The sequence below is a fragment of the Staurois parvus genome, unplaced genomic scaffold, assembly GCF_062004578.1.
Source record: "Staurois parvus isolate SC_StPar_1 unplaced genomic scaffold, SC_StPar_1.0 ptg000520l, whole genome shotgun sequence".
NCBI lineage: Eukaryota > Metazoa > Chordata > Amphibia > Anura > Ranidae > Staurois > Staurois parvus.
In genome coordinates, this window is record NW_028318316.1 from 462672 (window position 1) to 477444 (window position 14773).

General features: G+C 40.6%; 1 protein-coding gene across 6 annotated transcripts in view; it reads right to left on the bottom strand.

Moving 5' to 3' along the window:
- The window catches only part of LTBP1 (latent transforming growth factor beta binding protein 1), a 496680-nt gene that overhangs the window by 2352 nt on the left and 479555 nt on the right, over positions 1–14773 (bottom strand). For all 6 annotated transcript variants that reach the window (XM_089690181.1, XM_089690179.1, XM_089690180.1 and 3 more), the window contains 3 exons: positions 14332–14502; positions 8063–8182; positions 1629–1781 (listed from right to left, as the gene is read on the bottom strand). In XM_089690181.1, coding sequence (XP_089546307.1) covers positions 1629–1781; positions 8063–8182; positions 14332–14502 — 444 coding nt within the window. The remainder of the gene's footprint in view (positions 1–1628; positions 1782–8062; positions 8183–14331; positions 14503–14773) is intronic.

Here is a 14773-nt window from a genome sequence, read left to right on the forward strand (position 1 = left end):
TAAAATGCAGACATGTTGCATTTTATTGCAGCACACCATGCTGAATCACACTGCAATGTACAGCACCACAGCACATCACGCTGCTGTACATTACTATGAATGAATTGTGTGTTTTGTACACTTCACATACAATCATCGGCTGCTTTATTAGCTACACCTGATCAATTGCTTAGTAACACAAATTGCTAATCAGCCAATCACATGGCAGCAACTCAATGCATTTAGGCATGTAGACGTGGTGAAGACAACTTGCTGACATTCAAACCAAGCATCAGAATGGGGAAGAAAGGGGATTTAAGTGACTTTGAATGTGGCATGGTTGTTGTTACCAGACGGGCTGGTCTTCAAATTGCAAAACTGCTGATTTACTGGGATTTTCATGCACAACCATCTCTAGGGTTTACAGAGAATGATCAGAAAAAGAGAAAATATCCAGTAAGCAGCAGTTGTATGGACGAAAATGCCTTGTTGATGTCAGAGGTCAGAGGAAAGTGGGCAGACTGGTTCAGCTACGGCATTTAGTAGGGTCAGAATTTGGCGTAAAAAACATGAAAGCATTGATCCAGGATGGATCAATGGTTCAGGCTGCTGGTGGTGGTGTAATGGTGTGGGGGATATTTTCTTGCCACCAGCAAGGTGAACCTAATAAAGTGGCTGGTAAGTGTAAAGTTTGGACAAAACAAAAAAAGGAGCCTTTTGATGTGCTAAATCATGCACCACACTGACCCATACCACAGCCAGTAACTGAGCCTTTAAGTCACGGGTGTCAAACTAGTGGCCCTCCAGCTGTTGCCAAACTACAAGTCTCATGAGTCATTGCAAGATTGATAGTTACAAGCATGACTATCAAAGGCAGAGGCATGATGGGATTTGTAGTTTTGCAACAGCTGGCCACCAGTTTGACACCCCTGCTTTAAGTGATCCCTTTCTTTAATCTACTCACAATTCTAATTATTGTTGCTGGTTACTTCTCATAACCGCTTTACTATAATGTAAGTGATAAAGCCCAAAATGGTATTAGAGGATTACAATTGATGAGTGGTCCAATGACCATCCTGCAAGATATTTTTTATTGTATACTGTATGTCAGCCAGCTTCTGAACACAAGCCACCCAAGGACTCTACACATGCTTTAAAAATGTTGAAACAAGCTGAAATTTGCATTTTTTTAAATAAATATAGTAAAAAGGAATTTCAGTAATAACTTCTGTACATAAGATGTGTAGCAGAATGAGAGAGCGTGTTTTCTCATTTTATTTCTATCACTAAACAAATAATGACCTAGGTGATGAATAAGTGATATAAAACCTTAATAAAGTATGTGCCCTTTAGCAAAAGACAGAGCTTACTAAATACCCCCAGACATGTGGACATGCATTGACAGAACAAACTCATTTATCCAAATATTTTCCAAACAAATCATTATTAAATCATAAAAATACATCTTCAGGTTTGTTTAATGTGTGATTTATAATTTGCTGAACCTTTGTGCTGTTATGATAGATTTACTGTGACAAGCAGAAGTACCCTGTGAACCCAGCAGTCACACCTCTTGGGACCACTTACTGCTGGTTAAGAGCCTGCGATATTGCTTAGACGTCATTATAATAGAGTGCATGTTTCCTTACCAACACAGGTCATTTTCATGATGTCCAGGTGGTATCCATCGAAGCAATCACATGTGTATCCTTCTTGTACTCGTACACATCTACCATTCTCACATCCATTCAAGATGCCGCACTCCTCTGCCTGCAGCTCTTCATACTGCCCCCCTCCCAGACCTGCACAGATCATATAGAAGACTCGCTTTAGATTCAACGGTGTTAAGTACAAAAAAACTGAATTAAAAATGTGAACAGAACTGCTAGTTTGTTGTCAAGAAACTGTATAAACGTAATCCTCTATATTAAACACATGAATTTTACATTCCATTCCACCAGAGGGCAGTACAGCTCCATGTTAAAATGGAATATTGAGACAGTATATCTTCAATAGTATCATTTAGCTTACCAGTCAGCTATAGTTTGTAGATGTATAAACCGTATTTATATGCAGCCTAAAAAATAAATTGAAGTACAATATATACTAGGCCACCACAAATACAGTGCACAGATAACACAGAAAAAAATCAAAACAATGATTGTATTTCAGTATATAAAATGATTGCGTTTGATGCCGTTTATCCTGAAAATTGAAAACAAAAACTATAATTACAGGAAATTAAGGGGAATCATATACAGTACCGGTCAGTGCCACCTTTTAAAAATAAATCACAAATCAAAAGTATATAAACTTCCGGCAAAACACTGAGACATAGCACAGTCTTGATCAAACATCATCAAAGCTCTATATATTACACTCAAAAGCAAAACAGGTGGAAGAAAAGTTAAAAGAAGAGATATTAGGTGCAGAACCGAGCCAACTGATGTCCAGCAAAAAGCTCATTGACTTAATCTAGTGAATCACATTTTCAGCCATACCTCCCTATCATTGCCTGGACATGTTTGAATTCTGGACACTCAATGGATGTGGCTTGGTAATAATAATAATTGGGGTGGGTCTTAGACCTGGTTTAGTTCCAAATGTTTAAATATTCAAAGTATGGTCACTTCAGGACTGAGAATATTTAATAGAAAAATAAATAGTATGACACATTTGACATGTCACCAATGGTTACACACCAGGGGCGGACTGACCATTTGAGCACTCAGGCACTGCCCGAGGGCCTGGGGTCAGTAGGGGGCCCCTGAGATGCCCCCGGTACCTTTAATTGGCTTTTTCATAGGCTTTTTTTTAGCTGTGGGTGAGGACACAGGGGCCCCATGATCCCCAATTGGCCAGGGGCCCCATGAGTTGTCAGTCCGCCCCTGTTACTGTGCACAGCCATCCCGAGCAGTGTGCCCGAGCTGACAGGGAGGAAGACTGTAAACAAAGCAGTCTTCCTCCCCGTCAATGATTGTTGGTAATCACCGGCCAGGACCCGGTGATTGACATCCACGGCTGCGAATGGCAGTGCAGGTAGAGCGTGCACATGTCTCGCGTGTGCCCCCTACCTAGAGATGCAAAATCACGTATATATAAGTGATTTTGCGCACCCGAGCCGCCATGTAAAAGTATATCTGCTAAACGGCGGCGGCGGGTAAGCGGTAAAAAGGGGGAAAACGTATCTATAGTGTTTTTTATATGTATACATACGTTTTGCCTTTTATTTCTATTTTAAACTGAATGGGTTGTTTTACAAGGTGAGGGTTTACATATCCTTTACCACCCAGCTTTTAAGTGGCATTCAGCAATAGCCTATCACAGTGGTCGGCAAGCCGCAGCTCGCGAGCCACATGTGGCTCTTTACACGCTTTAATGCGGCTCTTGTGTGCCGGGCGCCCGCTCCCCTCCCTCCTCTCGGGCGGCAGGGACTCTGCAGCGTGATCCAAAAAAAAACAGCCAGGGCAGCGCGCTCAAATGCAATGATTGGCCAGTCTCGCTGCCACTCACATCCTGATAGCCAGTGATTGGCTGTCAGGATGTGTGTAGGCGGGGCAGCGTGACGAACGTGAGAGGAGCTAGGCTCCTCTCACAGTCCGCCCTGAAGACCGGAACGGCGCGGGAACACGGCGAGAGGAACGCGCGGAGCAAAGGTAAGTGAATTGACACAGGGGGGACTTGGCTTACTACTTGCTACTTACTTACTACTACTATATGAGGGATGAATTAATATAGGGGGGATGAATTACTATATGGGGGATGAATTACTATAGGGGGGATGAATTACTATAGGGGGGATGAATTACTATATGGGGGATGAATTACTATAGGGGGGATGAATTACTATGGGGGATGAATTACTATGGGGGATGAATTACTATGGGGGATGAATTACTATATGGGGGATGAATTACTATAGGGGGGATGAATTACTATATGGGGGATGAATTACTATATGGGGGATGAATTACTATAGGGGGGTGAATTACTATAGGGGGGATGAATTACTATGGGGGATGAATTACTATATGGGGGATGTATTTTCAGTTTTAAAAATGTGGCTCTCAAAATAAATTTCAATCGTGGTTTTAACGAGATTTGGCTCAGTTGAAAAAAAAGGTTGCCCACCACTGGCCTATCAGAAGCCAGGGTGCCCAGCAGTGCCAGAAAAGCAAAGTTTTTTTAAAAAAAAATCAAGTTTTGAATACCTTTCACATGGGTGTCTTTTTGGGAGGATTGAATGGTACCAACAGACTTCCCCTTTACATTTAAAAAAATAAGTGCACTTTCATAACAATTTAGCTTTGCTATGCCTAAACAATAAGCAAGGGCGTCCAAAAACCAAAAAGAATGCCAGTGATGCTATTTATCACATAACAGTAGAACAACTTCAGCCTGTCTGTGTCTCCCATCCCTCACTAGGATTGTCATGCATCTAAAGCAGAACTTCACTTTCTAAATAAACACGGATTATTTCTAATCCTTAAATTGCTAGCATTAGTAACTAGATAGGAAAGTATATCATATTTACATAGTTTAAACATTTGTTTTATATTTCTTAAGCTACTTCCTGGTTTCCATGTCTAGGCAAATGATGTCATACACCTCAGGAGTCATCAAAAGAGGAGGGGCATTCTCAGCTAAGCACACCCTCCTGCATGCATGTCTGAGCTAAGGGCAGGTGGATTCCAGGAAGTAAATGCTACATGAATCATCTGCCCTTACTCAAGACGACCACAGCCAGAAATGCTAGATGTTGTTTTTCACAGTGATATTAAAAATGTATCTTTGTGGTGCTTAGAGGCAGTGTGGTTCCACTTTAACTGTTCAGTGCCTGCTATGGTTGTTTTAAGGGAAGTTGTAACCAGGGGCGGACTGACCATTTGGAAACTCAGGCACTGCCCGAGGGCCCTGGTCAGTAGGGGGCCCCATGAGATGCCCCTGGTACCTTTTTCATAGGCTTTTTTGAGTTTGGGCAAGGACACAGGGGCCCCATGATCCCCTATTGCCCGGGGGCCCCATGAGTTGTCAGTCCGTCCCTGGTAGTAACCTTTTAAAAGATGATTTGAAAACTTAAAATCAGCAAGGTATGAGTAAAAAGACAGACTGCAACTTCCAGTTTAGTTGCTGGAGGTGTCTACTGTCAACAGTAAATTTAGCTAAAAAGTGCAAGTGGCATCTGAACCCCATGACAGACACTTCTACAAACCAGCTATCTGTTCTGGGATATTGCATCCATGTCAAAGCCACTGCATTCCCTCCTAGGACAGCCCATTCTTGTGGACACATATCATTCATGTGCCAGAAGTAAGTTTCCATATGTTCCAGCTAAACTCCACTTCTCACTTCAGTGTGCTGGGGCTACTGTAGAATCCTACATTCCCATTTTTAAACATCAGAAGGTAATCTATGCCCACAGTGACCAACAATAGTTCACAAATAAGACAATGTAACACAGAATTTTGAGCCCAATTCATTACAAAATACTGCAGAAAGACATTCGGGGGAGCTTCCAGATCTAGCAACATATCTCTCCAGACATCAGAGGATTATTTATTATCCCAACAAATCTGTGCTGCACATAATACACTCATGGCTCCATCCACAACTCAACAAAAGTGAACACCTGGCTCCCCTGCCCATTTTCCCTTGGGTGACAAGCATCACTATATTGCTGAGAGTGCACAATTAATATACAGATAGGAATGTCTACCACATTGAGAATTTGCTGCATATGAACTAAAACAGGGCTTAAAATTTCAAGTCCTGAGCTACTAGCCAGGCCTTAGAGTTACTCGCCAACAACAAACACACACACAGACATGTACATACACACACAGAAACATGTACACACACACATACAGACACATGTATACGCACACAGGCACGTGCATACACACAGATACATGTACATACACAGAAATACACACGCACAGACACATGTACATACATACACATGTACGTACATACACACAAACACACACACAGACACATGTACAGATACACGCATGTACATACACACAGACACATGTACAATTGTACATGCATAGACACACACAAACACACACACGTACACACACACCACCACCGCACCCCCCATAAAAAGTTGCAGTACTTCGTTGTTCACTCACAGATCTGGGTACTGCACTCTAGGGGGAGGCAGAGAGCACAGCACACACTCCTTGCTTTGCTTTCACTGCGCTCAGCTATTGAGGGCTCCCAATGCCAATGACAGATCCGGCCTGAGCTCCGAGCCTGCTCAGCAAGACCGCCCTGGGGGACACACTTGCCTCCACCATAATTTCCACTCGCCATTTGCGAGCAGGCGAGTGGAAATTTCAAGCCCTGAACTAAAACTACTCTTTGTATGGCTAAGAATCTATATTATAGTACAGAGTGTGTATAGATACCTACACTTTGCATAACTAGGCTTTGTCCTAGAATTTACAGTAAAGGTACTTTATTATTCTATACCTGTGCTCCTGTGCCGTGTATGTTTCGGGATGTTCCTATGTCTTTTCTTCTATGCGTCTTTGTACCCAGTCCTCACTTCTACTCTGTGCCCACTTTCCAGTTCGTCTCTTATTTTGCACTGCTCTTTGGTTTTCTTTTCTGTAGCCTCTTCTCCATTGAGTTCATTTGTAAAGTGGTTGTAAAGGCTGAAGGTTTTTTACCTTCATGCATTCCTATGCATAAAGGTAAAAGAATCTTCTGTGTGCTGCTCCCCCAACAGCCCCTCTAATACTCACCTAAGCCCCCTCTCAATCCAGTGCACAGGAGCCTCGGCTTTCCTGGATCTTTCTCTCCTCATTGGCTGAGACACAGCAGCGGGAGCCATAGGCATTTTTCTCCCCAAGGGCCAGGGGGGTTATCAAGTGCTGTTTCCCTGTTTGTTGTATCTTATGGAAGGAAAGCCAAGTGTATTCTTACCCTGGGTCGAATGTCCTGAAGAAGCATACAGTTCCACGAAATGCATTGACCTATGCCACATTGCTCTTACTCTTGTGGAGCAACTGATGTAGTTATTTGTTTATGATCTTTGGTATCGTAAGTTATGATGACTTCCTTTTTAAAATGATTTTTACTTTGTAAAACAAAAATGTTGTAATAAAGATTGTTTCTATCCAACACTGTTTGGTCGCCGTTTGAGGCATATTTAAAGTCCCCGTTACATATCTTACATCTTTTCTTTCCTCAGAAGGTTACTTTAGGGATGACACCTCTCCCGGTGCGATATTATATATACAGTTGTGCTCAAAAGTTTACATATCCTGGCAGAAATTGTGAAATTTTGGCATTGATATTGAAAATAGGACTGACCATGCCAATTCTCTTTTATTGAAGGATGATGGTCATATGAAGCCATTTATTATCAAATAGTTGTTTGGCTCCTTTTTAAATCATAATGATAACAGAAATCACCCAAATGGCCATGATCATTTTTGGCATGATCAGTCATATTTTCAATATCAATGCCAAAATTTCACAATTTCTGCCAGGGTATGTAAACTTTTGAGCACAGCTGTAACACTTGTTTCCCATACATTTTTTCTTGGTGATATTCTTAAGTCCTCACTCTCCTTTTTTGCATCTTTGCTCTGGTCTTCACTTTCTTCCTCTGCACATGCTTACCAGTCTCTTCTATCCTTCAATCCTTCTTACCTGTGCCTACTCATTGGTTTCCATTGTATTCATCCTCCACACCTGCTTTATAGTCTTAATTTTCCTCTACTTTTCGATCTACTTAGCCACAGCTTTCCTTCTTCTCTACATCAGCTTTTCAGTTCCTGCTTTCCACCTACCACAAGTCCATACCTCGATCCTGAGAGTGACATCAGTTCTGGAGAAGCTGCAATGCAGAATTGACTAAATATGTTGCCTACAGACAACAACCTTGTGCGATTTAAAGCTGTGCCACTTTGTACCTGTCACAGGCAGCTGTATCAAATCACACCAAAACAGTCCTATTAAGTAAGCCAGCCTGTTCTGGTTCAGCAAGTAATGATCAAAACATTTACAACATGTTCACCTAACATGAACCATCAGAACACACAGGCCATGTCCCTGCTCCATAACTTACGCTCCTGCAAGTTGAAAAGGTCTGGCTGTGGCATATAGTGGTCTGAAAAGTGAAGAGCATCTTCCCCATAAGGCTGTCTGAACCTTGGCACACGAAGGTTGCATAGCTGTGCATAATCATCTGCATATAAAAAAAGGAAACAAAGTTAGAATGTTAATCCAGATAGCAAGAACACAAAGTTCAAGATCTTTTAATGAAAATCCAGTTATCTAGAACAAACCATCACTTGGCTTTGTAATGAAAGGGTGGGTGGAGAATCAGAGCTGACATTGTTGGCAGCAAGATCACACTACAATGCTTTATTTTAAGATGACACCATATCAAACATGGAAACAATGTTCTAAACATAGAACATGTCATAAAATCCTTTTGATAGTCAGAGAATGTAAACTTGTGAAATGTATGTCTATCTGCTTAAAAAGATCAGCACATTTGATTACACAAAACATATTTAATTGTTTTAATTGTAAACAAGTGACTTTGCAATTTACTTTTTCAATATTTTACCATCTCTGCAAGTGGCTTACTGAAGTCATCTGATGATAGGAAATTCCGCAGCTTTAAACCTTTATGGGTAATCAACTCATTATAATAAAATTACCATAATGTTATGCATATGAGTTGGGTGCCCAAAAAGTGCCCTAGAAAATATCCCTTGTCATATAGCTGTATGTAGGCTACTGAATCTTGGCCCGTTCTCTTGTTTTTCAAAGTATAGGTCTATGTAATTTTTACATTATTGGACCACATTGCCATGTTTATGCATTGCATCTTTTTGTGGTAAAAAAAGCGGTAGTATAGCCACTTTGTTAATTTTTAGCTACAAGTAAGCTTATAATAAAGCATACCTGTAGGTAAAATTAATATCTCCTAAACATGCAGAGTCGGTGAATGCGCTCTGAAGGAACGTCATACCTGTACCGTTCCTTCAGTGCACTATGCCGTGTCCCGAGACTCCTGTGCGCATGCCAGTCACATGGCCGGAGCTCACGAACATGGAAGGAAGACTGGGCAAAGATGGAAGCATCTACAGCTTGTTTTAAGGTCAGTTTTACATAATGTGCAGGGGACTTCTCTTTTTTTTTTTTGATGTGGTTTACTACTGCTTTAAAGTGGGTGTAAAGGAAAAATTAAAAAAAAACAAAACAAAAAAATAACAAACATGTTTATACATACCTGCTCTGTGCAATAGAATTGCAAAGAGCAACCCCGATCCTCCTCTTCTCAGGTCCTCCACCGGCGCTCCTGGCTCTCATGGGGGCACTCGCGAGTCCCACTCGCTCATCACTGGAGTTCAGTGTTTTGCTTTTCCCTTCAGTCTATCAGTCTGGTTTTATTTCCATCTTGGGTAGCCACAAGTTTTAAAATCTTTAAAGTGTTTGTATTCCTTGTTCCTTGAACTTCATGTTGGTTGTCACTGTCTTGCCCCAATAGTGCAGGGTTAGTGTTCAGTAAGTGCTTGGAGTCAAACACACTTCCTGAACAGTATGAGAATTACCTGATATTAGGTGAACTGCCACTTACACACACAGATGCGCGGTCGTGCAGCCGTTGTGCGGGTCCATGCGCAGCTTTTGTGCATTTTACACGAGTCTTTAGCCGTGATCCCAATGACTTCTATTAGCTCACATGTTTTTGCGGAATTTTCTGAAAGTGCACCAAAGATGTGGCATACAGGACTTTTGAAGCACTTTTAGAAAACTCAGCAAAAATGCGCAACCTAATAGAAGCCAATGGGACCATGGCTAAAAATGCATGAAAAACACAAATAAACCATGCTTACACCTATGCTGTGGCCAAACCCACCAGTGTCAATGCAGGCTTAGAGAGGTAATGCCTGTCCTTTATTCAAGAATAACCAAGCAAGTCTGGTTGTTTTCAATTCACTGCTACTAAATATTTCATGTCTTGAGTTACAGAAAACCTACATACACAAACATAAGAAGCATCTGGCGAAATCAACCACTACTTTTGTGTTACACAATGTAAGCATCTTTTTCTTCCAGGATTTACAGTTTACCGAGAAGTGAGTCATTCCATATTTTACTATGGTAAGGCATGTATACATAGAGGATATTTTGTGGCATCTGCAAACTAAGAGTTTAGGAGCAAACAGAGAAGATGGTAATTATGGCATTAACCACTAGCCACAAAAGTAAGATATTCATTTAATGGTTTTCAGAGGTCTGACTAAACTGTGAAGATCAAGGTGACAGAATTTCTGCTTTGCTCTTTTTAAATGCGCCATCTGCTGAGCAAGTAAATGAGGCGCCAGCTCCAATGAGAAGAAAAAACAAAACTTTATTTCTTTGGGTTACCCTAGCACACAGAAGTACTTGGGTGCTCAGTTCAAGCGCATGCTGACTAGCCAAATCAAGCTCCAGTGTCCATTCCATGAGGCTCCATTCACACCTGGGCGTTTTTGGAATGCGGCAGAGTCTCTACAATTCTGCTTGCAATCTCAAAACACACTACAATTGCAAAATGCAGGTTCTGTTGCCATTATTTTCAATGGCACCTAAAACGTGGTGTGGTTTCGCTGCGATCGTTGATTGATTTATTGTGCGGCAAATCACACCGCGTGAAGCTTATCACCCAAAAGAAACTCCTGCTCCTTTTTGGTAACAAGCTTCATGCGATGTGATTTGCCACACGATAAATCACACAACAATCGCGACAACACCATACTGTGTTTTAGGTTCCATTGAAAATAATGGCACCTGAACCTGCATTTTGTGATTGTAGTGCATTTTGAGATCGTGATCCCAACTGTGATACCAAAATGCCCACTTGTGAATGGAGCCTTAGTCCTGGTTCACACTGATGCGAATCTTTACGGATGTTTTCTATGAAGGATGTTCACATCTATGCGGTGTGATTTTAATTTGGTCTTAAAAAGGGGCATGTGTGAGTTTGGAGCAATACATTCCAAGCTCGCACAGCAAAGAGCATAGTGGCATTATGAGATAACAATTTACATAGGATATGATTCAGAGTTGGTTTTGCATAGAAATGACTGGAAGACAGATTTGAATCACACGTGAACTGCTGAACAACTACCTTTGATAATCACACTGAAAACGGACATGAAAAAGGACACTGAAAATGGACATGAAAATCATACCGCAGAAAGCAAACCCTGCTACTTGCCTGCAGCAGGGCTAAATGTTAAAAAAGAACACCTGCCCGGTGCCCAGAACTGCATGTCCCAGGCATATGATTTGCACATCCCTATATCAAAATGAAACAAATGGTAAAACACCTCCAGAGTAACAAATATATTATGGTTGGTTTGTAAAAAAACAATTAAAGGAGATGCTTTTTTGTTGCAGCAGCCGTGATCTTGGTATTGGTATTCTTCAGCTGGCAATTGGCTTTCATGAACAAGTGATCTGGGTGACTTTAGCACTACCTGAGAACTTGTATGAGACTATACATGCATCTGATAGATCCCTGATGTCTCTATAAAGAGGACCTGTTACTTCCATTATGCTATCACATAGGGGGCTTGTTAGCAATAAACCTAATTGAGAAAAAAAATTTAAAACAATGAAATAACAAAAAACCCAAACAAAAGCAGCCATGGGTTGGGTGTGTCTGCGTGCAAAAAAACCAATGCCTGCACCACACGTTATACATTGCTGCGAACTTCGGAGCGAGAGTGATTATTCTAGGGTCATCCTTCACTGTCAACTCTAAATTTATGGCTTTTAAAGTGTTCTCTATAGACAGTTTAGGGTACCATAGTTTTTCACCAGTACATGGGCATGCACAATATCAGGTCTTGACAAATCTTTGGTTGACACAAACCTATCTTTGTATTTTACCGAAAAATAGGTGTTTTTTTGTGTTTGTGTACAAAAAAATTCACTAACTGCATTTTTTCCAAAACAATATTGATTTGATAAACATTTGCACAAATATCATGTAACATAAATAATTGCAACTGCCATCTATTTATTTTACAAAGCCTCTGCTTAAAATTATATTTTTGGGGGTGTTCAGTAATTGAATCTAAAATTTGAGATGTTAAAATGTGAGTGAAAGAAAATTGCTCCAAAGTCCTTAAGTAGTTAAATCTTTCTTGGAGAAAATTATGCTCCAAATATTCTTCAGTATTGTTAATATAAGCAAAAGCTTAGACATTTTCTCATCTGAATTTTGTTAAAGGCAAGGATGAGGGCTCAGACAGGTTCATCCGTCTTTTCAGCAGAGACTGGGGGAGGGCTGTTGGCGTGTTATTAAACTGGAATGTCCCTGGGGGAATATTTTCTATCTCATCACTTTTATACTCTTTATTTAGCAAAATTCTTAACATTAATTTTACTTAATTCAACATTTGAGTTCAATTTAAAGCAAAGTTGGGTCTAGCATTTTCAACAGAAAAAAAATCCACGATGACTTTATGCTCATGTAAATTTAGCAACCGTACCTTTTTGCGTGTGTAAAAGAGTCCCAAGAATCTTGGTTTCCAACAAGAGTGTCATGTCAGTTGAACCCTTTCTGCTAATATGGAATAGACTGGCTAAAAGGGTAAAGTGACAAGAAGGACACATCACAGGAAGAGGTAGCTCCATCTGCCAACCACCTTGGAGGGTAACTTATTTAAGAATAAGTACCAAAACATTGGTGGAATATGATTTTGGAAGGAGAGAAGAGTAATCACTGTGTTAGCTGCTAAAAATAAAATTCTTGTAGGTATTCGATGAGAGACCCACACCTTGTCCCTTTTTGCCCAGGTCAGGCAACCCTCTAATGTGTATAGAGTTGCTTCTAACCATTCATGGTGAACAAAGTGATTGTGTAGATTTCCACTGGGTACACAGAAGAATTTGTACAACAAAGGCAGGAGCTGTGCCTGCAGACACTGAGATTGTCATATTAGGCACATTTGCCTACCAATCCTCTGAACTCTAAAACCAGATTCACAACAATATTTTTCCTTTCCTCCACTTTTTACAGTCAACGTCATTGCTATAGATCTTCTAGTAGCAAAACAAGACTCCTAAAGACTGATAATATTTTCAGTTGGAATGGAAAAAGCAACAAAAGCCCCACGGCTATTCTTCCATTAGGAATGAAAAGGTAAATTTACAGCAGAACTAATTTTGAGGCAAGACCCTGAAAAAAAGACAATTTATAGCCTGTTTTCCAGATGGCTGTAACTTTGTTCAGACAGCCACGCATCCTTCCTCATGTCTGGGAGCTGCATCAGCACACTCTTGGGAAATGAACTGGTTAGGAGGGAGTGTGACCATTTTGAGAAACCTGAGGTTTTCTATTTCAACATTGCTACTGTACACTTTTGTCTAAGTAAACACTTTCCGGGTTTTATCTCCACGTTTCAGAAAGACAAATTATCCTTCACTGCACAGACATTACGCTCTTGTCTGAAACCTATCATATAAATCTCTCAAGCTGAAACCAAGATTAGGTATTATGGAAACAGTAAATATTACCAATGTCTATTGAGTGCTGGAGTAAGTCCAGGATATATATGTATGATCCTATGGCTTCAAGGTGTGAAAGCTTATTTGAAAGCCAATGCATACACTTAAACCACTTCAAAAAGGAGCTATTCACCATAGACCTCAGTAAATCATGAATAGGTGTGCTCTTTAATAGACTGCAACTTTCTGAGATCAAACCATTGTACTGCAAATTACACATTCTATAGAAAAAAAGGTTTTTATATACTTGTTCCAAATGGAACTTTTTAAATAGCCACAAAGGGCAACAACTTTTCAGTAAAGGTACTCATAGACAATAGATGACAGAAAACAGCTCAGGTCATAACGCCATGACTATGAAGTAACTACAGACCATGCTGAGCAAAACGCCTTGAAAGGGACACTGATAACCCTGTTTTCCTTTTGATAAACTGTTTATCTTCAATCTACAGAGAGGGGAAGGTAAGGCAAACACCATCGGCACACCTGTCCTGCCTCTCTCCATAGTTTAAAAACAAATGGATTATTATAGGTAAGAAAAGTATTGCTATGGTGTTTGAAATCACAACAGAATCATGTGCATGAATGGCATAGTGGCACCCCAATGCATTGCACACAGACAGGTATGTTACAGCAATGCATAGGTGTGAATAGGCACTTAAGTGTTTTTTGTTTTTTCAAAAAAAGTGTGTACAGGTATCTGCAAGCTTCTGTGAGATTAATAGGCTTTGCTCTGGCAAAGTGGGAGAAAATGTTCAAAAAGCTGTCTATGTCAGAGCACCTACATCTACATCCAAGTCATTAATATTAACAGCTCACCTGAGTCCTTCATTGGGCAAAGAGCGCACTGCATGCCCCATGCTTCCCCATATAAACAGCAGCATTCTGTGTAAGTAGTCTGCCTTCCAACCAAGGGCCGGCTGCACACATAGTCTTCACTAAGGTCCTGCCAGCATACGTCTTGGAACACATCTGTTTCTTCTGTAGGTTCTGTGAAAAATCAAATTGTGTGGCATTACCTAAACATGCAATGAACCACTGAATAAAAAGAATGTTGTGGTAAAATGGCCCATATCAGTGTAAAACACCAACCATAAAAGTAGATCATCTTTATAGACAATACCTTAATAAGCTGACATATGTAGGCCAGTGCCTAGGGTGAACATAATTTAGTGGGACAGCATGTTATCCTTTGATGTATTAAGATCTCACTATTCCTGTTTTTAGGGCAATAACATTACATTAGAACAGGTAACAGTTA